General features: G+C 43.4%; 1 protein-coding gene across 15 annotated transcripts in view; it reads left to right on the top strand.

Moving 5' to 3' along the window:
- Positions 1 to 13,570: 13,570 nt before the first annotated feature.
- Positions 13,571 to 23,854, top strand: part of EPHA5 (EPH receptor A5) — a 194,596-nt gene continuing 184,312 nt past the window's right edge. For 2 of the 15 annotated variants that reach the window (XM_051616981.1, XM_051616986.1), the window contains exon 1: positions 13,576 to 13,730. In XM_051616981.1, the coding sequence (XP_051472941.1) occupies positions 13,604 to 13,730 (127 nt within the window). In that variant the 5' untranslated portion in view covers positions 13,576 to 13,603. Of the gene's footprint in view, positions 13,731 to 23,854 lie in introns of all 15 variants that reach the window. The other 13 variants (XM_051616979.1, XM_051616988.1, XM_051616984.1 and 10 more) reach the window with 9 other exon arrangements.

The raw sequence follows: 23,854 nt of genomic DNA, 5'->3' as shown, positions 1-23,854 counted from the left end.
CAACTGCATTCATTTTTTTTTCTTTTCCTGTTCCTGAATATGTTAACCCAGAGGTGCTACCACGATCACTAATTGGCCCAGCCTTGGCCAGTGGTGGGTCGGTCTTGGAGCCAGCTGGCACTGGTTCTCTTGGACATGGGGGAAGCTTCTAGCAGGTTCTCACAGAAGCCACCCCTTTAGCTCCCCCATCCCTGCTACCAAAACCTGGCCACACAAATCCAATACATTTTGCTTTATCTGACACTATGGAAGGAGGTTGTTCTGATTGTAGGAAGTGTAATGTTTTGAAACATACTTTTCTTCTCTTTTTTTTTTAAGATTCTAAATTTCTTAACCCTAGGTGCTGGTTTTAAATGGCTCAGAAGGATTAATGATAATTAACTGGGGAAAACTTCAGTACTATTTTAACCTTCTGAAAACATAAGTCTGAGTATCTCTAATACTACATGAACAGGCTGTAGACAACAAATTGATACATAACTAGGATTTTTTAAAAAACACATTACATTTGTGGTTAGAAAAAAAGTACTGCAGGGGATTAAAGTTCAAGTAACAGCTTCCTGCTCTATAACATACTTACCGTATACATGTTTCTCAATTTCTAGTTTGACCAGAGTATTAGAATTAAAAAAAGCTTTCACTAGCTAGTGATACATGTGGCTTCTTATTTACAGTATTTCTGATTCTTTTAAGTTTTAACAGTAAATAGGATTCTTTTAGAATGCAAACGTGAGAAGGACTGGACAGCTCTTGGTTGACTCCCTTTGTCTTGAATGAGAATCCTACTTCTGGTGACCTAAAAATGATGATGCTTTGCCAAATGCTGCATCTCTAACCTGGTGTGTCAGTGCAATGTGATTTCCAGTTTACTGGCAGCTTGTCTTGCTCAGAGTAGTTGTAAACAGTGAAGCTGGTATTTTTATTGGCTAATTTTACAAGCTGGCATCTGCTGTCAGCAGCTTCATGTAAACACACTCCTGCCACAGCATCTGTTCTACTGCATATTGCCCTTACCCTAGTGCTCACATGGAGCTGTGGAGGGAGGGATAAAGCTCTTTTCTGAAAGGAGGTAAGTATTGAAAAATGGGAGTTGAATAAGGGGCTCAGACCTGCTCCTGGGACTGAATTTCTGGAAATGGACTACTCAAGTCAGTTCAAGGATGTTGTTTTCCAAATGGCTTTGAAGCCTTCACTTAAGAGTCCAGCTCTGCTCAGTGTGTGAGCAAGCACATGCTTTCTTAATGTGAAGTCAGGAAATTTGATGGTGATCAGAACAATGAACTTCCATATAGAATGGAAGATGATTAATTCTTTCATGAATAAAACTGACTGAGATGACAGTACTGACTTGCTAGCCAAATGCAATTAAGCTCAGATTGAGCTTGTGGAGCTCAGATATAAAATAGATGAATATGAGCATCAGGAGAGAACAGACTCCAGTCTAAGAGGGGACTGTTGTGCAAGAAGCTAGGTATATACATAGAGACAAACCTTTGCTGTCAGTGGAGGAGATAAAAGCTAGCTATGACCTGCAGTTTGCCAATGGATTATCAAGCTATTTAAGCATGGAAGACTTGAATAAGACCAGAGCAAATCAGTGCCAATGTCACAAAGTCCAGGTATTTTTGGTGTCAGGACAAAACAAACAAAAAACCAACAAAACTAGACCTTGGCAAGAACTGAATTGCATTACACGTAGTCTGTTATAAGGTGTTACCATGTTTAAGTGACACCATGCATCTCCTACTGCTTCTAGTGTAAACGTAGTTGCTTTGAGTGCCTAGGATTTTTTCTGTGTTTGTCACCATTAGCTTTCCTTCCAGCTGAGCACGGAGGGCTGGTTCACATGGAGATGGTAGAAAAAGAAATTATAGAAGTTGACCTTGTATTTTTATTGGTAGGTGTTGAGGTTTGTTGGTTTTAGAAGTTCATGTAAGATCTTGAATCACTACTAGGAAAAAGGTCAATTGCAGAGTGGAGAGACCTGTATTGCTTTATAAATGTGGTCTAGGAAATTTTTTATCCCATGGTCAACAGTGCCCAAGTGAGATTTTTATGACTGGCTTAGCTCTCTTGTCAAGATTAGAATATTTTTCCTCTCAGTGTGTTTTTCTGCCTTCAGTGTGCATGGGGGGATGACACCCAAATACTGAGAAAGTAGTTACTAATCTAAAAATTAAGTCTGCTCTGTTCTCCTGGAGGTGTAAGCAGACCTGCAGCTGCCTCTTTTCCATGGATGCTGACGTAATGTGAATGTGATCTCACCTTACTTGATCACCTAACTGGGGGCTCAGTTCTTGGGGTGTTAGTATCCAGTGGGATAATCACCTCTTTGACCAGCTGGTTATGCTGCGATTGATGCACCTCTGGATGTGGTTTGCCCTCTTGGCTGCCAGGGCACACTGCTGAATCACATCAAGCCTGTTGTTGATCAGTACCCCCAGGTCTCACTCTGCAGAGCTGCTCTCCAGCCACTCCTCTCCACATTTACACTTGTGCCCAGCATTACTCAGTTGTAGGTGCAGAATCCAGCATTTTAACTTGTTAAATTTCAACCCGTTTATCATACCACAATGCTCCAATTTGTCTAGATCACTCTTCAAGGCCTCTTGTCCCTCAAGAGTCACCAGCACCTCCCAGTTTGGTTCTGGACAAGTTGCCCAGAAGGATGGTGTGAGAGACAGTCCCAAAAGCCTTACTAACACCCAGAAAAACTAGATATGTTGCCTTCCCTTCACCTACTAGGTGGGTGACCTTATGTCCTGGTTTTGCTGAGATAGAATCATAGGCCAGCCACGGTAGGCAACAGGCTGGCCATTAACAATATTTGCATCAGCTGGGAGCTTAAGTCAGGGCAGTTGACTCAAGCTGACTAACAGGTGTATCCTGTACCATAAAGGTCATGCTTATTATAAAGGGGAAGGCTTGCTGAGGTTGAGGAATTCCTCTTCCTGGGGCTTGTTTCTCAGGTTCCTTCTCCTGCTTCTCTTGCTCCTGATGTCTGTGCTGAATATAACCTTGTATACCTTATGTTGGTGTTAGTACTAGTTTTGCTATATCAGTAAATCCATTTTCATTTCTACCCATAAGCTTCCTTTCCTTTTCCTCATTCCCCTTCTCAGTTGGAGAGGGGTCATTGGGTGATAGAGCAACTGCTACAATTTAGTCCTGGATACACACTAAAGATAGACACCTTATCATAGAAGGATGTTAGGTCATAGGCTGGACTTGATGATCTTAAACGTCTTTTCCAGCCTTGGTGATTCTGTGACTGCCCCTTTGTGAACCCATGTTAACTGTGCCTGGTGATTGCATTATTCTTTGAACAGTACCCAGTACAATCTTCCCCACAATTTTTCTGGGAACTGAGGTTAGACTAACAGGTCTGTAGTTTCTGGGTCTTCCCTCACACCCTTTTTGTAGATTGGAACAACACTGGTGAGCTTTTAGTCAGCAGGAACCTCCTCAGACTCTCAAGACCTTTGGTAGATGATCAAGAAGGGTCCTACCATAACATCTGGTAGCTCCTTCAGTATTCTAGGGTGAGTGCCAACAGGCCCCATGGACTTGTGAACATTCACCTGATACAGCTGGTCCTTGACAATTTCAGTGTCCACAGAGGACCAGGCAGCCCAAGGTCTATCAGTACCATGAAAGACTGAGGCACAAAGAGCATTGAATGCTTCTTTTTTTCTTCATCCCTATTAGTCAGATGACTATCTTCAACAGGCATTTGTCCAGCATTTTATTTAGACCTCCTCTTGCTATTAACATACTTTGTTTCAGATAACAGGAAAAGTTTTTTCAACTCTGGCCAGTTTCAACTCTAATTCAGCTTTGGCCTTTTGTGTTTTCTCCCTGCATATACAAACCATGCCTCTGTACTCTTGCTATGAAGCCTGACCTCGCTTCCAGAGGTCATACAATTTCTTTTGCCTCTTGAGCTACACAAGGAAGTCCCTGTTGAGCCAAGCTGGTTTTCTGGCCCACTTGTCTAACTTACAACACAGTGAGATTCCCTGCTTCTGTGCTTCAAAAAGGTAGCTCATAAAGACTAACCATTGCTTATGGACTCCTAAGCCCTCAAAAATAGATTTCCAGGGTACTTTGCGAAATAGCTCCCTGAATAGCTTGAAGTTTGTTCTCCTGAATTCCAGAGTAGCAACTCTGCTGTTCTTTTTTTCTTACTACACTGGGGGCTTCTGAGCACTCCATGCTCCCAGTGAATGCACTGTGAATGTTCCCACTAGCATTGCCACCCTCAAGCAATGCCATGCCAAGCCTTGACTTACCTACTGCAACCCTGTTGGTACCTTCTTCCTCTATCAATTCTAGTTTAAAGATCTCTTAATCAACCAGATAATCTTTTGGGCTTGTGCCTAAAGATGCATTTTCCCCCAGGTGGATCCTGTCAGGCCCCAGCACACCTTGTGCCTCAAAGGCTCTTCTATGGCTTAAAAATCTAAAATTTTCAGGCTGGCACTGGTCCTGGAGCCAGCTATTGATATTCTTCTGAAGTCTCCCCCCACTACTGGGAGAGCTGAGGAAAACACTACCTGTGTTCCTGACTTTTCTAGCACTCTTCTGAGAGCTCTGAAGTCTCTTTTGATTGACTACAGACTTTCTGTTGTGACATCATTTGTACCCACATGAAAGAGTAAGACTAGATAATAGCCTGAAGGCTGTACTAGGCTCTTCAGTCTTGTGGTGACATCCCTATTTTGGGCCCCTGGGAGGCAGCAAACCTCCCTGAAAAGGGGGTCTGGTCTGCAAATGGGTGCCTCAGTTTTGCACACTGGGGAATCACAATGACCGTAATTTGATTCTTGGTGCCAGTCTTAATACAGGTTTTGTTGCAAGGGGTTGGTCTCTGATCTCGGCAAGACTGCTTGTGCAGGTTCCTCCTCTTTCTCATTACCTGCTTCATTTACTATACCTTGTACCTGGTCTATAAGAATATCTTTACTAAATACTCCTTGTTTTTGCAGATGCTTTTGCTGGCCAGGGAAGCATACTTGGTGAGAATCTGTTTCTTGCCTGGATGCTTATCTGTACCTCTGAGGAGCTCATATTTTCTGTATGATTGCCTTTTGATCAGGTAACTTGTCCAGAAAGGAAGGACTGTGGATTTGATGCTTCCTTCAAAACACAGAGAAAGCTTATTTAGTGTTCAACTGTTTGTTTGGCATGGAATAATTCTACATAAACAAGTCCAGAAAGATGAAGCATGTAAATAACTGGTCAACTGGTTAGGCTAGCAAAAAACAGAGGGGTAGATTTTAATCTCTTCCTGACTGGATTCTTCCCTTCCCTGTAAATACATCCCTTTTTTTTTTTTCTTTTTTTTTTTTTTAAATTCTGTGGCAGTAATGTTTGTCACTTGAAATATGACAAGCTAACTTGTCACTTAAGCACAACTTGCTTGTTAGTGAGCATTTGCAGAAACAATGTGTAGCCCCACAAAAATATGATGTTATGTTTTAATTTAATGTTACATTGAGATGTGTAAGATACTTGGATACCGTGAATATGAAATGGGAATAAAAGTACTGATTCTTGATTTAACTTATTTAAATGCACTGATCTGTAGAGAACAATGTGTGTTTGAGATGGAATATCTTTTGAGATGGCTATTGTTCAGTGACTAGTTCTTGGATGTGGATAATACATTGACCAAAAGCCATACTAAGAGTGAGTTTTCAGTAAATCTTTATGTAAGTAGCCTGATAATGACTTCTCTTCACCTGCTTATTTCACTATTAACGTCCCTATGTATCTTCCTCATCTAAAGGAGCTACACAATCAGAAATTCTGAAATGGTTTTATCCAAGTTTAAGTTTATACCAAGCTCAGTATTTCCTGAAGTAGATGTCTTTGAACGACTACTGCACTCTGGGTAAAATGTCTATTACATGCCCTCAACCAGAGACCCATTACAAGTTCACATTAGGAAGTATTCTGCTCTAGGCTATAGCTGTAATCTGATTGCCACTCCTTTCTTGACTTGCTGTGCATGTGGCCCCATCTCCTTCACCTCCTGATGGAATGCAATTGTAATCACCTACTCTTCTGTTTAGCTGGGGGCAGAATTAAATGTAAAAAACAGAGGCACCCAGAAGTGTCTGGGAGTGCACAGATGGGAAGGCAGAACCTACAAAATGATGAACTGAGTAGAGATTAAGCAAAGAAGCCATAGCCCAGATGATTTTACAAGAGACAGAAAAGGGAATAAAGTTTAGAGAGCAAGGAGGAGAGGCTATAAAAGGAGAAATAACTGGTAACAAACTGCCAGTTTTCATTTGTAGCCATGTAATGATGCAGACAGTTTGTTTACACCCCAGTACTGTCCAGTACACTGGTAATACTTCAGTGAAACCTATGAAGAATACAAACACATGGAGTTTGCAGGGATGGGTTAGGGAAGCTGAAGTCCAACTGGAATTGGGTCTGGCAAGGGATGTCAAAGTTAACAAGAAGGGCTTCCATGAAGAGACAAGTGGACATGGCCAATGGTTATGTTAAAAGGCAGACTTGCTTGGGTCTGGGAAAGGGAAGTGTCTGCAAGGGAAGGGGCAGACTCAGAAGAACAGAGAGGTGAAGTAAGGCAGACCAGTGCAAGCATTGGATTTGGCTTGTCTAGTTCCTATGATACTGGTTGAGTTATTAAACTAGGCTACCAATGAACAGTAATGCAAAAATGCTACTGTGATAGCCACAGTGCAAGAGCCAGGCTGGATGGTGTTCCCCTTCAGCCTCACCTCAGGTGTAATGCTGACCTTTAAAGCAAGTCTTTTTTAACAGGATTTTACTTGCCCCTCATTCAGGCCCCTGGCATTGAGCATTGAATTAAGGGATATTCTCAACTGAGAAATAGCTTCCTCAAGCACAAATACAGGCTGGGTGGAGAATGGACTGAAAACAGTCCAGAGGAGAAGGACTTGAGGGAGATGGTGGACAAGAAGCCCAACATAATCCCGCAATGTGTGTTTCCAGTCCAGAAAGCCAACTGTGTCCTGGGCTGCATTAAAAGAAGCATGGCCAGTAGGTCAAGGGAGGTGATTCTGCCCCTCTACTCAGCTCTTGTGAGACTCTTACCTGGAGTACCTGTGTCCAGTTCTGGAGTTCCCAACATAAGGAGGACATAGAGCTCCTGGAGAAAGTCTAGAGGAGGGCCACAAATATGAGCAGAAGTCTGGAGCACCTCTCCTATGAGGATAGGCTGAGAGAGTTGGGGTTGTTCAGCCTGCAGAAGAGAAGGCTCAGGGAAGACCTCATAGCAGCCTTCCAGTACCTGAAGGGGGCCTGCATGAAAGCTGGGGAGGGACTTTTTACAAGGGCTTGTAGTGAGAGGACAAGGGGGAATGGATCAAAACTGGAACAGAGATTTAGATTAGACATCAGAAATAAATTATTTAGTGTGAGGGTGATGAGACACTGGAACAGGTTGTCCAGGGAAGTTGCGGAAGTTGTGGGTGTCCCATCCCTGGAAGAGTTTGTAACTCTTGGAAGGGAAAGGAACACTGAAAGCTACTGAAAGTGGGAAACACATGGATTGGAGGTCACCAGGCAGTATTTGTGTCCAAATATGTCACATGTGGCAGCCTGTCCCAGAAAGTTGGCCCTGATCCTGCCTTGTCACTATGTTGTTTAAAAATTACTTAACGAAACATATGCAAAAAAAAAATATTTACACTTGTTGAAGCACTTCTCTGAGTAGATGCTGCAGTTTTGCAAACCAAGTATTTCTGAGTTTGGAACACAAAGCCTACCTAATGGCAGAACTTGAGCAATGCAAAGGAAGGAGAGAAATAAATATGCTCCTGCATTTCAAAAACAGTTGCAATTAGCTGATGGAAAGGACTCAGACTATAGCTGTGATCCAGATGCCATCTCACAAGAACATAAATGAATGTGTTGGCAGCTGAAATTGCTAAGCATTTGCAAGTATTTGAGATACTGAGTGACCAAAAAGGATGTGATTTATTTAGGAAATCATTAGGGGTAGGTTGTAATAAAGAAGTCAGTATCAAACAGTTCTACTTGGAGGAATGAGGTGAGATTAAATGGATTTGCTTTCCTCAAACAAGAGGAGAGTAGACACGGTTGGCCTGGGTGTGGAATACGAGGCAGTAGCTCGAGTTCACAAAATTAATCTGCCTGTAAGCAAAGAAATTCAGGGTAGCGATCCAGACTGGCCTTAGAAATTAAAGAAGACATTTGTGACCTTATGAAAAATAGTTCAGAAAGCAACTGAGTTCTGGACCATATGTAGGAGATTAATGTACTTCACTACTTAATTATACATTAATATAGTGATTTTTGTCATTATATCCGTTATTGTATTTGTACCTTGAAAGAATGTGCATTTAATGGGTGAAGCACTGAACGTGAACCCTTGAACTAAAGTAATGTCCACATTTGCTGGCATAGATCCTGATCCAAAATGACATGCTGGAAAAGGAAAAGTGAGAATGGAAAGCAAATGGATGCTCTAATAGCTTTTGAACTTGATTCAGGTCTGCCACACACCTTTGGTGTGACCTTGAGCAAGTTACTCAAGGGCTAGGTTTTCACAAAGCACTCTAGTACTTGCAAATGTAACCAAGTCACTTGCCTGAGCTTGCGCAGGGTCTGCTAAAGCTCCTCACTGAATGTCTTGAGGAGATAAGTTCCTCTTAATATCTGCTGATCCTTATTTTGATACAAGAATAACATAATTAATATTTTAAGATTGTCCCTGATCTAGAGGAGCCATAATCAATCCAGCAATTTTTATCTGGATGTTTAACGTATCCTTTGGTTCTGTCTATCTGTGCAGAATAGTAACACTCCTCTTCCTCACAGAATTGGGTTGGGAAGGCAGATTCAAGAGCATGATGTGCTGAGCTATTGCAGTTAGTGGATGCGTGTAAATAGCTTGCCATGAGAAATGTGGAAGTGAGTCCATTATTAAATTTGTACAGGGCTAAAAATGTAATCAAATTAGCCTTTGCACTTTCTCCTGTGCTCCACTTTCTGCATTAGAAAAATATCCATAAATCTTTACAAAGCCTTTTCATTTATTCCCTTTAATGCTTTATTCTGGTGTGATGCAAAGGAACACCGCAATACTCGATAAGTAGTGGGTTGGGCTGCAAGTAAAGCCAGCTCCATCTGCTGCAGCTCCTGGTGCTCATGAGCATATATTTCCATGTCTGGCCTGGATTATTTTGCTGATCAGTCTAATTCAGACTGGCATGTGAAGTGATATACATTGAGCCCCTGGGCCAGGGACCATTCCTTTGCTTGCAAATGGACAGTTGGTTTTTTTAACACCTGGGATCTGGCTCTGTGGGGTCACTGCAGTACTGTGAGAGAGGGCAGTAGTGGCACAGCATTTGTAAATGACAGTGTGCTGCCAGGTCAGGGACCTCTGGAAGAACTGTTATCAGAACCAAGGGCTGGTGATGAAGCCCTCCAAAATAAAATGCCAGGCTGAAATGTCATGCTTTCTCTAAGCCTTTTCTGACTGAAACAAATATTCACATATTTTTCCCACGGATTTTCATGGCTTTGGATCTGATTTCAGACTAAATGAAGTTAGCAGATTTTCCGAAGTGGCAAAAGACAAATTGGTGCCGAGACCGTACAAGTGGCAGGGTTGTGAACTTCCACTGGAAATGCTTTATTTACCACTTGCTCATTTTTCTTCATACAAATACCAGTTTGCTGGTGAACATCTTTCTTCACGCTGAAGTATCAAGACTTCAGCAGTGCCCGAAGGGCACAATCACTGATAATACCTCCTCTGGCCAAGGGGTGGCCCACCTGCAACTTTTCTGTCCCCTCTGGCTCTTGGTACAGATGTTTCTGTTGTCCGCTGGGGCTCTGACTATTGCTTTCTGAAGTCCTACCCGGGCTGCTGTGGTGTTTGTTGAACACAGCCATTTTGTGTCAAAATTGCAGTTGCATGCATGATACAAATCCATATATACCTGCTATGCAAAGCTGCTTCGCTGCTCCTAGATTGCTTTTGCTTTTAATATGCATTTAGTTTTTTAATAGAAGGTACTTCTGCTGTTTCAAAGGGCTTGTGGGGAAAAACAAAAAACTACTTACCGAATTTCATAAGGGTGTTCCTTAAAGGTGTCATCTTCTCTGAGTCTTTTTAAAGAAAAGGACTTTTCAAAGGAAAACGGAAATGCTTATATGCCTTAACTAATTAAACAGTTTGTTGCATTACAGTGGGCCTTCTATTCCATTAATGCAATAAAGACATGGTGGGACTGTTTACACTTAAAGTATGAAATTGAATATTTTCTCAGATGGTAGCCCTATTGAACACAGAGATGCAATAAGTGTTATGCCCTTACACTTCAGCAAAGGATAATGATACAGGGAATGGATTTGGTTGGCAGCTTTTTGTTCCTGAAATAATCTGAAGGATATACTCATTTATTGTTCCAGTGTATCCTGTTGATGATGGGATAAACAGCACACTAACAAAATGAATTGGCAATGCAGAATTAGAAGCCAATCAGAACACAGAAATTATATGGAGGGAGCTACATACATGGAAGAGAAATTAAATTAAATTAAATTTGAGAAAATGAGCTTTTGCATATCTAAGTGAAATAATCTGAAATTCCCTAGCTCAAAAGATGTCTGGTTTAATAAATACTTTAAAATCAGTGTAATAGCTGACAGCAAATTAGATATGAAGCAGCAAGTTACAGAGAGCAAAGCTGTCATTTCAGTTTCAGACACTATATGCAAAAGCATTTCAGAGAGAGTTGTTTATTATAGCTTTAGTATGATTACACTTCTGGGCAAACTGTTATGAGGGAGATATTGGGAAAACTGGAGGGAGTTTGGAGCATAACAGTATTACTAATACTTTATAGGAATGACTCACAAGAAAAAAGATTTAAAGGATGAAATATAGATTTTAACTGAGTGATGATTAAGAGGGAATACAGTTTGCATAGGTGAAAAGGCATAAATGTAGGGGGCAGAGATGAATAAATGAGATGCAGGGGAAAAAACTGAAACTAACACTAAATATAGGCTGAATATGAGGGAAAATGGCATAAGCCTGGTTTTTGGTTTTTGAACATCTTGTGACCCACATATTGTGATTTTTGCTCAAAGCACAAAAGACATACTCTTTGGTGTGCAATAGGAAGGGATTCCATCAGCTTGTCCATCTTCTCTCTGATGAACCCATCAAGGCTACCAGGAATGCTGCAGCACTTAGCTAAATTTTCTGTCCTCTAAGAGCCCTCTGGGTGCACTGATAAGGCAAAAGGCAGGAGAGAATTACCTGCTACAGATTACTAACAAGACTGGTGACAAAATGGGGAGCAGAATTGTAGAAGGTTGAGTCCCCAACAAATAGGATTAACTAGACAGTAAATAGAGTAGAAATACCCTTTGTTTGGGGATAAAGCAATAATAATTTTATATGGCTGTATTTGTTTTCTTATCACTACTCAATGATATCCTGGAAAATAAGGTTGGGACAATCTTCCTGTGCCACAGCCAGGGTGGAGAACAAACCAAATGTCTTGGAATAAGAGCTGGTTTCCTGCAGAAAAAAAACAACAAACCAAACAGCTAGGATAAAGCCTAGAGCACAGTGGCTATTCTTAAACAGCTTATGAATCATATGAAGCTCATCTCAGTGTTTCCTAGAAAATTAAGATGTCACTAACATATCATCTGAAATGCCTCTAAATTATAAGCCTAGCTGTCCAAACCGTAGTTAATGACTGTCAAATAGCAGCAAAAAATCAGTAGCAAACAACAGTTTGACATGGGACTGTGATAAGAGACTTGTCTAGCTACAGGAATATTGCCCTTTGGCTATGAGAGGCTACCATCCAGCTTGGTGTTTTGATAGTTCTTTGTTTTCTGATACTTTTTGCTATGCTAGCAAGATGCTGTTTCTGATTATGTTTTCCTGCATTGCCCTAATTTCTGGGTTGCAAAACTTACCACTGCTTCTACAGAGGGCAAATCCCTAGAAATGAGCATTCCATAGGGTGCGACTCCCATCCTAGATCTGATGCAGGACTGGGACCACATGTTCTCAGCTGTGATTTATTTCCAGCTGAGGATCTGGCCATGCAGCTTTAAGAAGGAGCGATCTGACACCAAACTGTGGTGCCTTTTGAACTACAAACCAGTAGGATATTTGAAAACTAAACACGCGATGCACTGCTGTAAACAAAGGCACGCAATGTTTCTCATTCGGCCGGCAACTTTACCGATGTACCTCCTGTTGTAAAGCAAAGCCCCTTCCTTGTCCTCCTGGTGGCAGTAAAAATGTTGAATAGCTCAAGGCAGAAAATCCTCTTGCAAAGGGAGCAAACAGTTTTGAAAATAATATGCATGTACAGCTTAGGACTATGTTTCTATTTTGGCAGTAGCTTAGGTTTATAAATGGTGCAAGAGCACAGAGAAACACATTGTTCAGCTACTTATGGATAATGAAATGAACAGTGTCAGTGTAAAAGCTGTGTTATCGGCAGTTCCCCGATGGAAGACTATTTGACCTCTTAAAGCTGGCTTTAGAGATTTTGTAATTTCAATTGCAACTTGTTTGGAGCCCTGGTCCTGAGCCTTGCCCCCTGGTGAGAGGGCCTTTTGCAGGTGCTCAACCTTCTCTTACTGCTTTTAAAATAGAAATTAATAGACCAAAATCTTGGCAATGAGGTGAAATGGAGGAGGCAGCACCAGGTGAGAAGGGTTCTAGTCAACCTTGACTCTCTGTTTGTGTACCCGCAAGGCAAGGTTTTTGCCTTTATTGGCTTATGTGGAGGTAGTCTCCTCAGAGAAGAAACTGGTGCGGGTGAATAAACTTCCAGGAATTAATTTCTCGTACATTGGGGATTTTTTTATTATTATTGTTTTTGTGTTTTGTTTTGTTTTTAATTTTAAGTAGCACTTATGGCTCGGAGGGGTACACAGCCTCAGTGAAAACTTCTATGAAACTAGTTGTCAACGCTGGATACACAGCTGTGCTCTGGCGGCGACCTGAGGTAAAATACACCTGAAAATCATCTTCCTATTGGCTTCATTACAGCATTTCTAGCATTTTTGCTTTCCTGGCCGGGGACAAGCTTTCCTCTCAGGCTTGCCCGACCTGACCTCCCTCGGTCTGTGGGCTGAGAGGCGGGGGAATTTTCCGGGACCACGACTGGCGGCAGCTACGGGGAACACTGGGGCTCCTCAGAGAGCTCGCCGGGGCCCGAGGGACACCTCGCAGGGACGGCGCTGCCGACCCTCTCCCCGCAGGCAGCGGGGGCCTCGAGGGGGATGGTTTCCCGGCGGGGGAGCCACTCTCGGTGCGGTCCCCACTGCACCCCAGGGCGCCCTGAGATGCGGCGATCTCCGTTCCCTGCACGGGATGACGGCGGCAGCGGGTCCGCCCCGTCGGGGGCGTCTCCACGGCGACGCGGGGCCGCCTCCGCCATCCCCGCCCCTTAGCTCCCCAGTCGCGCCGGCGGCTGGACGGGAGCGGAGCGGAGCCGCGGTGCCAGCCCGCCCCGTCCCGTCCCGAGCCGACCCGAGCGGGTAGCGCCGGGGGCTGCTGCCGCCCCATGCGCTGAGGGGCGGCGGGATGAGGCCGCGGGGCGGTGGCGGCTGGGCCGGCCGCGCCGGGGCGCCGGCTCCCGGCTGGACGTGCCTCCTGCCGCTGCTGCTGTGCGCCGCGCTCCGGAGCCTGCTGGCCAGCCCCGGCAGCGAGGGTGAGCGAGGACGGGGCGCCCGGGCCGTCGGGGCAGCGCCCGGCGAGGAGGGAAGCTGCGCGGCGGTGCGCCGCTCCGGGCTCACCGGACTCGATTTTGGAAGATTTCTGGGGAGGGGAACGGGGGCTTCACCCGCGAGGAGGCGGGTGCCGCGCCGCGAAAGCTGGCCGATGGGGCTGAGGGGGTCCTGGGGAAGGGAGGCGGCAGCGGCCGCTGCGCATCCCCTGGATGGGAAGCGGGGAGGCAGCGCTGCCGTGGGGTGCGGGTAGGCTGGCACGGGCGGGTTTGGGTTGGCACGGGTACGTTTTGCAGGTTTGTGGGTTTGGTTTTTTTTAGGAGAGGGGGCACGGGTGTGGTATCGCAGAGGTGTCTCAGCATGGGGGCGTTTTTACGGGTGTGTTTCCTAGCGGCTTGTACCGGCGGAGTTGTACAGGTGCATTCGCGTGGGGGGGTGGAGCTGGGAGGGGCGCATTGCAGGGCTCCGCACGGGGGAGTTTGTCCGGGGCGGGGGGTGTTTCGGGACGGCGAGACTGGTTGAGGCTCGGGGGTACTGGGCCGAACTGGGAGAAGCTCCCGATGCGGAGCCCTACAAGCGCTGGCCGCAGTGCGCTTACTTCGTGGCTTCAAAGGCGTCTCTAAAAAGGAGGGGAAGCCGCGGAGGTGCCGGTATTTAACCAGCAACGCCGCGGAGCGCGGCCACTGGGGACTGATTTTTTGGTACATTTAATCTCTATGTGGCTAACAGCAGAAAACATGTGTCCCGGCTTCTTGTCTAGTAGGGTACTTACAGGCTTTCAAACCGGACTGTTTGGTTTTGTGTTGTTTTGTTGTTGCATATATATATATATATATGTATATATATTTGTCTATAGGTAGTGTGGGCACTGCTTGGGGCTTTTCATTCTTCTTTTTGGATCCCCGGGCAGGCTGTAATGTATAAGCAATGGGTGAAGTTCGGCATCTGAAGGGGATGCGAGCGGCTCGTTGCAGGCTGGTTGCGTGATGCACCATGATAATTTGTGGAACTCCTTCAGAGGGAGGAGGTATGCAGGGGTTGGTGAAGGAAAAGCGAACCAGAATTTCAAAGATGTGGCCTGAGGGAACCAGCTAGCTGTAATTTATTTTGGAGAGCGAGAATAGTGTGAACTGCAGTTTTCTTTAAAAAAAAAAAATAAATGCAGAAGAAGGGGAAAGTGCTGTTTCCCTGTGTGTGAAGGTATCAAATGTTCAGAAAGTGCATTGTTTTGGGGGATGATGGAAATGGCTTTGCCTTGGTAAGATGACGGTGGGCCCGATCCTTCTGCCCCCACGCGGTTTCGGAAGATTTCACCCGTGGGAGCGATGCTGGGGGCAGCGTGGCTGCTTTCTGCTCTACTCACCTGTCCCTTGGGAGGCACGGCGTCCTGCGCGCTCCTCTCTGCCCTGACAGCTTGGCCGAGGGATTGGCTGATGCTCAGAGCGCTGTCTTGGTCATCCGTGCCAATTCCTGGAAAATCTGGATAGAACTCTTGGAGTCAATTGTACCGTTCACCGAGCGTAGAGGTGTCTCGGCACGACCAGGCAGCTGCAGCATAGGACTTTTACACGATAGTAAACGGTCCTGGAAAGAATTAATGACGCTGCCTAGCGAACGGATTTAGTATCATCTTTACGGGGGGGGGGGGGGCTGCAGGGGAGTAGTACAGTACTGGTCGGCAGCTTGCTCCAGGGTCTCCCTCCCTCTGTTTTTTGACTGCTGCTCTCTAATTCTTGTCTCTTCAGTAAATGCAAAGCTGAAAGACTGCAGGTAGGAGGGGTCTGACTGCAGACCTGAACTTATTCAATAACTGCTGTCCTTTGCTGCTAGGAGATGTATTTGTAAACAAGCATTATTTGACAAGTGCTTCTCGCAGCATGTCTCCTTTGCCAATTACTACTGAAGAGCTCCGCTTCTGGGAACGGCTCGCCCTGCAGCAGGCGCAGCCTCAAGCCAGAGAAACCTCAGAGGCTGCAGTCGCCTGCCCAGCCCTGTGCCGCTGACACTTGGCACCGGTGTGGGTTTGAAAAGTTTAGTTTGGCTGCTTCTGAGCTCTGGTGAGAGAGGTCCTCCCCTGGGGTTAGTTGTCATATTCAGACGGTTGAGAACTCCACTTTTGCTCAGATGGAAGTAGCCATCTTAGACCCTGTTTTCAAAAGTTGGTGGTATTGGTTTTTCTGTTTGTGGTTGGGTTTTTTTTATTATTATCCCTCATCCTACTCGCCATGAACAACTAGCCGATGTTTTGTGCTGTGTTGGTGGTATGTAACAACGTAGTTGCATAGAGGATAAAAAATTGTCATCATTACTTTTTCCTTTAACCCCCGCATTATATTTTTTTTTCTATAAACCTTATTGTGATACACAGTGACTTTATAGGCAGCTAACAATTCATAGTGCATGATTTTCTCTTTTACCCTCTAGTGGAGGAACACTTAGGGGAAAATGCCTTATAAATCTAGGGTAAGATTTGGAAGGGAAAAAAGTAAATTCAGTGTTTGGGTTCATTAGCATGAAAATAGCTTTTTGCAAGGACAGCTGAGTTTCAGAAGCTTCTGCCATTTTTTAATGGGGAAGTATCAAGTGCCCAGCCTGTATCATAAACCTGGTCACCTTCATCAGTATCTCCAGTTATGTACTGAAGGTTATATGTTGGGAAAACTGAATTATTTTTTCCACGGATTTTCCTATAATAGGGAAATATATTTTTATTTCCATCCCCTTTTCTGATTTTCTACACTAAAAGCAAAACATGTAGCGAAGGATGAAGGCTCAATGTTATTCCATGCATATTCAAGTATTGTTTAGCCATTATTTTTAACTCTTTAGCAGAGTTCATTGATTAGAATCAGAGATTTCCATCTTCCCTTTGACTATTTTTTACAAATTCACAAATCAGTCACAAAGAAAATATTCTAAAGAGTACACAGAAAGCATTTTGAATTTTGAAGTTCTGGTATTTCAGAAATATGTGATTACTTTATAATTAATTCCCTACGATAATAGGGTGTGAGAGGCTACTCTGCAGTTTGCAGCTGGGCTTCTTGCACCTCCTTTAGTTTAAAAATGCATGTGTTTTAAATCTCTCTGTTGTAAGTACTAGGGTTTGAGAAGTGGTTTATATAAATTATTTATGTAAAACACAGAATGAACAAAGGAATTGTTTAATGACCTCCCTCCACCCTAAACTTCATGATGTGTTACACATCGCCTGTGGATTTGGATTGGTTTGCAGATCTTACTTGGATGTCACCTAGATGATCTTAAAAAGGGGTATGTGAGCAAATTAAAATAATGCAGTACATGATAAACTAACTCCACAATATACCTGCATCATTGTCATTAAATACAAACTATATTTAATTTTAGAGCTTTTCAGCAGACGTGAGTGCTGTTGAGGCAGCGCTGTAACAGCGAAGTGTATTGTTAAGCAAATCAAAAGAAACAGGGTGAGAAATAATGACATTGACTGGAATAGACAAAGGTGAGAATGACAAAATGAGTGTGACTTTGTAACGTGTTGTATTTGTTTAAAGAATATTCTTCTAGTCTTAAATTACAAACAACTGTCCTCTTCCTCTTAATCTTCCCAGGGTTTTTTATCTTAATGCTTTATCTTAATGTAACATTTGTAATGAATTAATAAATGAGTACAATTAAAGGGGTGGGTCTGGTGCAGGCAAAAATAAAGGAAGGTTGTAATTTGCAGATTACTCATTCCAGAGTCTGGAATAAGCCTACCTGTTCTCACTGTGTTGACTTACGTGTGTGTTGTTTCATAGTGACATATAATTTCTGTGTCATGGCACACTGGATAAATGCATATTTGGGTATAACATCACAATATTTAGCTTTAATCAGTGAATGAAGTCTTTTTCACAGACGTTTTTTGTGTATTTAGTAGAAGCAGGTGTGAAAAGTCTTAATTTTCATATCAGTATATTTCAATTAGTCTAATGCTTCGGGTAGAAATACACACCATCAGAACATTGTGCTTACTAGATTGCTCTTAGTATCTTGGCTTCGTATGTCATGCATCCACACAGTTACTGCATTTACTGTAATTCTGTAGGTGTTTAGTACTTGCAGGTATGTACCTTGTGTTTGAAAAACGAGTAAGTTTTGACACATTTCTATCTGCTCACAGTGCTTTGTAAGGATGCTTTGAGGAGGTATCTGACCTTAATTTTATGTATTGGAATGGTTCCCTGTGTGCTTTGCATTATTCTAGAGCATAGTCTCGGTGCTGTGTTTATTTTACTCACAGGAGTAATCCCATTAATTTATAAATTTACTGCAGTGGAATTACTAGGACAGCTCATGTCTAATGGTCTTTTTGGGATCAGTCTGATGTGTGATGTATGGCTTTTCAAGAGATTTAAAAAGACTCAATCATGGCTTTTAAATGGAAACGACTATCCTTTTGACAGTAAAACGACATTTGGAATGCATAGCCTTGAAGTGCGTGAATAAAAGCATTGCTGCCTAATGACACCTTTAAAAAGGGAAATAAACAATAGTAAAAGATAGAGTCCAAGATAGTGCCTGTTTCTTATCTTAAAATTTGCAATAAATAATGGAAAACAGGCAAGCTGTCTTAGACAGAACCACTGACAGAACCACTGTCTGCTTATGGTATTGTAAACGCTGACACCATAATTTGACATACAAAGCAGTGCATCAGTTTACAGCTGGGTAAACTGGCAGGTACCATGGGAGAAGAGGAAGAGTTGTGGGCTTGTCTGACAGCTTCTTCCCCTCCGCTGTTACCTCCCCCACCGGTACTTAAATTTTTGTCTCTGGTATACGGTCCATTTCCATGTCTGCTGTTCTCTCTCTGTGAAGTAAGAAAACAAACTCTCACCTGTAAAGAAATGTTTATGCTTTGCCCTAAAATGCAAAGAGTTCTGCAGCAGGCTTTGAGGGGGGAAGGTGGGAGCAGGGTTTCATAAAATCTGGCAGAAATTGCAGTTTATTATGTGGTGATTTGCTCTCTGATCTTGCCAGTTTTACGCTTTCTTGTTCCAAGGATTCCTGTGCTGCTTCTGCTGGAATCCTTGTTTCCAGCATGTGCTGAGGGAGAGTGGAGCCCCTTGGCCCGGGAAAGTCCAGCTGAGGTTGCTCAGCTGAGCCATGGTTTTGGACTCTGTTTCAGATTCTTAAGCAGAAGTGGGGCTGTTAGATCCCCCCGGTCTTTCTGACTTGGAGCTACAATTTTTGTGGTCCATTCCTGTAAGTGTGCAGGTATGAATATTCTTGAAAAATTATGAGCTTTAAACGCTGGTCAGGGATGTCCGGGAAATGAGACCTTGCCCCAGGAAAAAACACAAAACCAAAACACAAGAAACCAAACCAAACCAACAAAAAAACCCCCACAAAAGCAAACAAAAAACCCCCCCACCAAAACAAAAACAATCAAACAATCTTTTTTGGTATGTTTTTATATTTTAATTTCTCTTTTAGGAAATAAATCTAAATCTACATGTGGTTCAAGGGCAAAATGGGATGTATAAAAAACAAAAGCACAAAGGTCACTTTGTGGAAGTACTGAATTAGTTACTAATGGCTCGCTTCTATGGAGGAGAGAGTATTCAGTGCAGCTCTTTAGCAGATCCTCAACCTACCCATTAAAAAGTTGGTTTTATTTAAAAAAGAAAATCTTGTGCTTATATTAAAACATCCAAACACAGAATTTAAATGTCTGCCATAAATGTATCTTTCTCACTGACTATAAGTGCTGGTGAGAGATATGGCCTCATTTCAACCAGGATAGACTTGAGCCAGGTATTTTTCTTTACTCAGAGAATGTTACAGAAGTACTGTGTTAAAGATTGCATTGGAATTAACAGGTTTTTTGTAACTCACTCTTTGCTAAATGAATTTCCTTTGTCTGCTGGAAAGTCGCTGTGTATTTTAAAAGCTAGTACAGATTCCTTTTTCCTTTGAAAATGTATTTTGTTCTTAAGATGCCCCTGTTTCTTGGCACAGGCAGAACGGAGAGATGGATTGTCCTCTGTTCACATCGTGTCTGTCCCTGCCTCTGCTCTGTGACTGGCTGGACATTGAGGTGACAGGTTTTGCTGAGGTGGAAGTGTTTGCTGCCCCAGTTGCCTTCACAGCCAGCCCTGCTGGCAAACTTGAGCACTGGCCTTCAGTAGCTTAGTTCTCTCTAGGGATTTGTTACCCTTTTAGTTGTCTCTTTGACCTTCTCTATCTCTTACAGTCTCAGTTTTGGTATTTGCTATGGCTTTGGTCAGTGCAGTATCTGAGCCTCTCTGAAGGTTTAATGCGCTTATCCTCTTGGAGTTAGAAAGCAATTATCTGTCTTCTGCAAGGAAGCTAGTTGAGAGGGGTGGTTGGGAGCAGATGTAAGCACTGTGATTCATAGCACTTGACTTCTGGGTGGGAGGTAATGCGTGGCTGTTGGCAGAGGTTCAGTGGCACATTGTCTGCTGTGGGCAAGGTGCTGGGACCTGACCTGCAGGCTGCCCTGGGCTGTGCGTGTGACCACAGCTTTGCTGCTGCTGCTTTGCAAAGAAGCCTCAAGATGCTTTGGGCTGGAATAATTGCCATGGGAGCATTCAGTGCATGCTGTGACTGTCTTGCTGTGGTAGGAAGCACCGTTCTGTCTCTATCTCTTCCCTAGTATTTGAGTTGTACAGGAGATATGTTAGAAGGACTTTGACCAGGTAGAGCTGTGCAAATGACCTCTAGGAAGGATGAGAGATGCCTTCTGGGGAAAGTGATGTAGCATGTATTATCACAGCAGATTGGGGAATACCTACATGAGCTGGTCTGGCAGCCCTGGGGGAGAAGGTAACTCCTGCCTGTTGTCTTCTTGGCATTTTTGTGAGCATCTGCAGGGGGTCAGCTGGTGTGCTCCTTGAGCAAACTGTGCCTTGAGGGGTGTGCACAGAGAGGAAGCAGGCCCCCCATAGAAGTTGAGAGCTTCTAGGTTTAGGTGGTTGTGTAGCAGGTATTGACCCTGTAGAGAGAGGGTAGAACACTGGGCTTCCAGATGGAGGGGTAATACTGAAATGTCTTGCCAAGTTACTCCTGGATTCTCTAACCTGGACCACTCAATTTTAGGAAGAGGTCAGAACAATCAGTTTGAAGTTTGTAATTCTCTGAGGGGACAGAGAAACACCTGAGACAAAATTAATTATTAAGCATCAGTAATGTCCATTTTGTGGTGTTTCTGCGTGTTTCTCTTTCTTTTAGATTGTTTTGCATGTCTCAAACGATTGTTTTGCATGTCTCAAACTAGTAAAACTTCTTGGGGAAACTATCTGCATACTTGCCTTTGGAAGCGAATTGCTCAAAAACCCCAGTAATTTTTGGTCTATCCATCTTTGTTTTACTAATGTTCACATGCAGTTTCTTCCTAAAATGTGTTGGCAATGTGCTGTTCCCACTAGTGACCTCTGCCCTCTTCCCTCAAAAGAAATAGAAGGGATAAACTGTCAACCCCCCTGAAAAGCCAGTAGATCATCTCAAACATTTTTTTGCTCCTGAATGCTATCTAAGCATTATGTCAGATCTTTTTTTTTCTACTTCAGTGAACTCAGTGGCAGCAGAGTAGTCATTATTGTCAACAGGAAGGCTTTATTGGCGCTGGACAGTGAGGTCTTGCAAGTCCACTGGTAGTGAAAGCTGACAGCCTTGACAGCTCTGAATGTGTCTGTGCTGAGTTTCTTTCCTTTTGTTGGCTTTAGTTATATGCATAATGGAATTTGCCCATGTCTTCTAGGATACCTTTTAGGAACAGAGACCATACTTGGTTATGGTCCGACTTAGGGAAGAAGGTGAGATTTCATCTTGGCACTGCCAGCAGTTGTTTTGATTGCAGTGGGAAGCTGTTAGAATTTTAGTGTGTGACTTTATGTGAATCCTTAATAAGGTGCTTGCTTTAAGTAGGGTCCTAAAGAAACTGGCTGCATCCTTCAACCATTTGCAGATACCCCAGGTCTGCAGGCAGCACTGGTATTTTGTTTGTCCATGCAGGCTGCAGATGCTTGTGGCCTCTTGCCTTGTCTTGAGTGCAAGTCCTTGCAAGGAAAAAAAAGTGGCACTTTCCTACTTGTTTTAATGGGTCTGATTATCGAAGTGAGCTTTTGGTCCTGTTCCCTGGAGCTACGGCCGGTGCTGTGCCTGCCACCAGCAGCCAACCCGAAGAACTTTGTCAAAGGGCAATATCACACCCCTTGTAAACAGTGTATTCAAACAAATTGCAGACATAATGCAGAAATTACTGGGTAAAATTCTCTGGCTGGTGTTATGATTGCATTTGTCCATCTGGCCGTAAAGACCTATGAATCTGTGATGAATGAATCTAGCGTTTTGGCTCTTGCTAAAAAGGAATAATGAGAAGACTTAGAGCAGAATGAAGCCAACATAATAAAATATAAATCTGCAGTTAATATTAGCTTGCAAGTTCATTAAGTAGTGTATGTTTTCTTCCTCCAGTAGGCTATAAATAATAGGTACTGCTACAGCTTGCACTCCACTGTAGCTGGTTTCCACTGATGGAAATGTTTCCAAGGTTCTTGCCTGTTTGGTTTTTTTTTGTCCCAACTCAGTGTAGCCACTAATTAATACAAAACATCTGCTCCCTGGTGACTTTGATTTCTTTCAGGAGTTTATTTTTTTTTTCATTTGTTTTTGCTTTCTTGGATGATTTTTGACTGTCACTTGTTGGAGCACCTTGGATTTATACTTTTTGAAGAAATACTTGGCACAACAGGGAAAACAGTTGGAAAATGAATGGCAACAATACTGCAATAAAACCAGTGGAGATTTATGAAGCAGGAAAACTTTGACTCATGATGATAAAGAGTCCTGTTCAGTCAGTGTGTCTTGGTAATGTTGTGAACTCCAGGAGTGCAAGAGGAAAGATGGGGAGCTATGCAGTGGTAAGGAAAAACCAGCTCTTAATGATGATGGATGATGTCTTTGGCAGCTATACCCTCTGCCTTGGAAAGGAGGAAGAGAGCAGAGGTGTGAAGCTTCATGGACAGCCTCTGATACTATTCAGGAGACCTCCCAGTGGGGCTTTGGTGCAAAGCACTGCTGTTGCATCTTGTCATGCATCTTGAACCCCATCCAGCAGAGCATTTCACCTCATGCTTAATTGACAGTGTGTGAGTATTCCCATGAGAGGTTTGTCAGATGTATTTTCAATGTAGTTGCTCCTACAGGCTATGAGTGTTGGGTCCGAGCTGGGGCTACCTTGATGTAGCTCTGACCTTTCCATGGGTGGCTACGTCCTGCAGAGTGCTATGCAGAGAAGGCCAGGAGCTGCAGTAGGTTGTAGGAATGCTTGATTCATACCCTTTTTTCATATGGGAGATTTGATTCAGGTTACCCAAAACAACACTCAAATTCCTGTTCAATTTGTAGCAAATGTACTAAAGCAGAGTTTTGCTTTGTGTGGTGTTTTGAAATAGCTCTGCAGGCTTTAAGGAAGTTTTCTTTACTACTGTTTGTTTTGTGATATAGACTGTAGTTACAGGATATTGGTTTGGTCAAAGAGGATATTCTTTTCTTCCTTTAGGTGTACTTCAGTGAAATAAAATAATAAAAAAAGGTTCTTATGGCTTTACAGCTTCACGGCATAAAGTCCATCAGCTTTTGCTATTCTGAACATTTTGCCTGTTCTAGAGTGATTTGTCAGGATAAATTCTGGTGGAGTGTGCTCAGTGGTGAGCTTTAGTTTGCAAATGGTGATGCTGAAGAGCCAGACAGCTCCAACGTGTAAGGATTTGTGAAAATCAGCTCAAAGGCCATGACGACACAGAAAGAGTTCAGTCTTTTGTGTGCCTGAAGAGACTTTGCTCTGGTGTGAGCAATGCAGGTTTTCATGGAAGATCCTTAGATGCTGAAATGGCAGGATGACCTGTGACTGGTAGGATCAGAAGTGCTCAGTGTTTTAGCCTGTTGGTGGAGATTGTTGTTGGTTTTTTTCAGCTTGGTTTTTCCCATTTGAAGTTGGAGTGAGAAAATGCAGCTGTCCTAGCTGATTCTGCTCTAGCCCAGAGCCAGAGGAGCCATCTCACTTCAGCGGTGTGACGAAAAAAAATCCATGGATCAGTGGCTTCTACTTCAGGCA

Source organism: Apus apus, chromosome 4 (assembly GCF_020740795.1).
Source record: "Apus apus isolate bApuApu2 chromosome 4, bApuApu2.pri.cur, whole genome shotgun sequence".
Lineage (NCBI taxonomy): Eukaryota > Metazoa > Chordata > Aves > Apodiformes > Apodidae > Apus > Apus apus.
The sequence above is the reverse complement of the archived record's forward strand: the minus strand, read 5'-3'. Positions and strand labels throughout refer to the sequence as shown.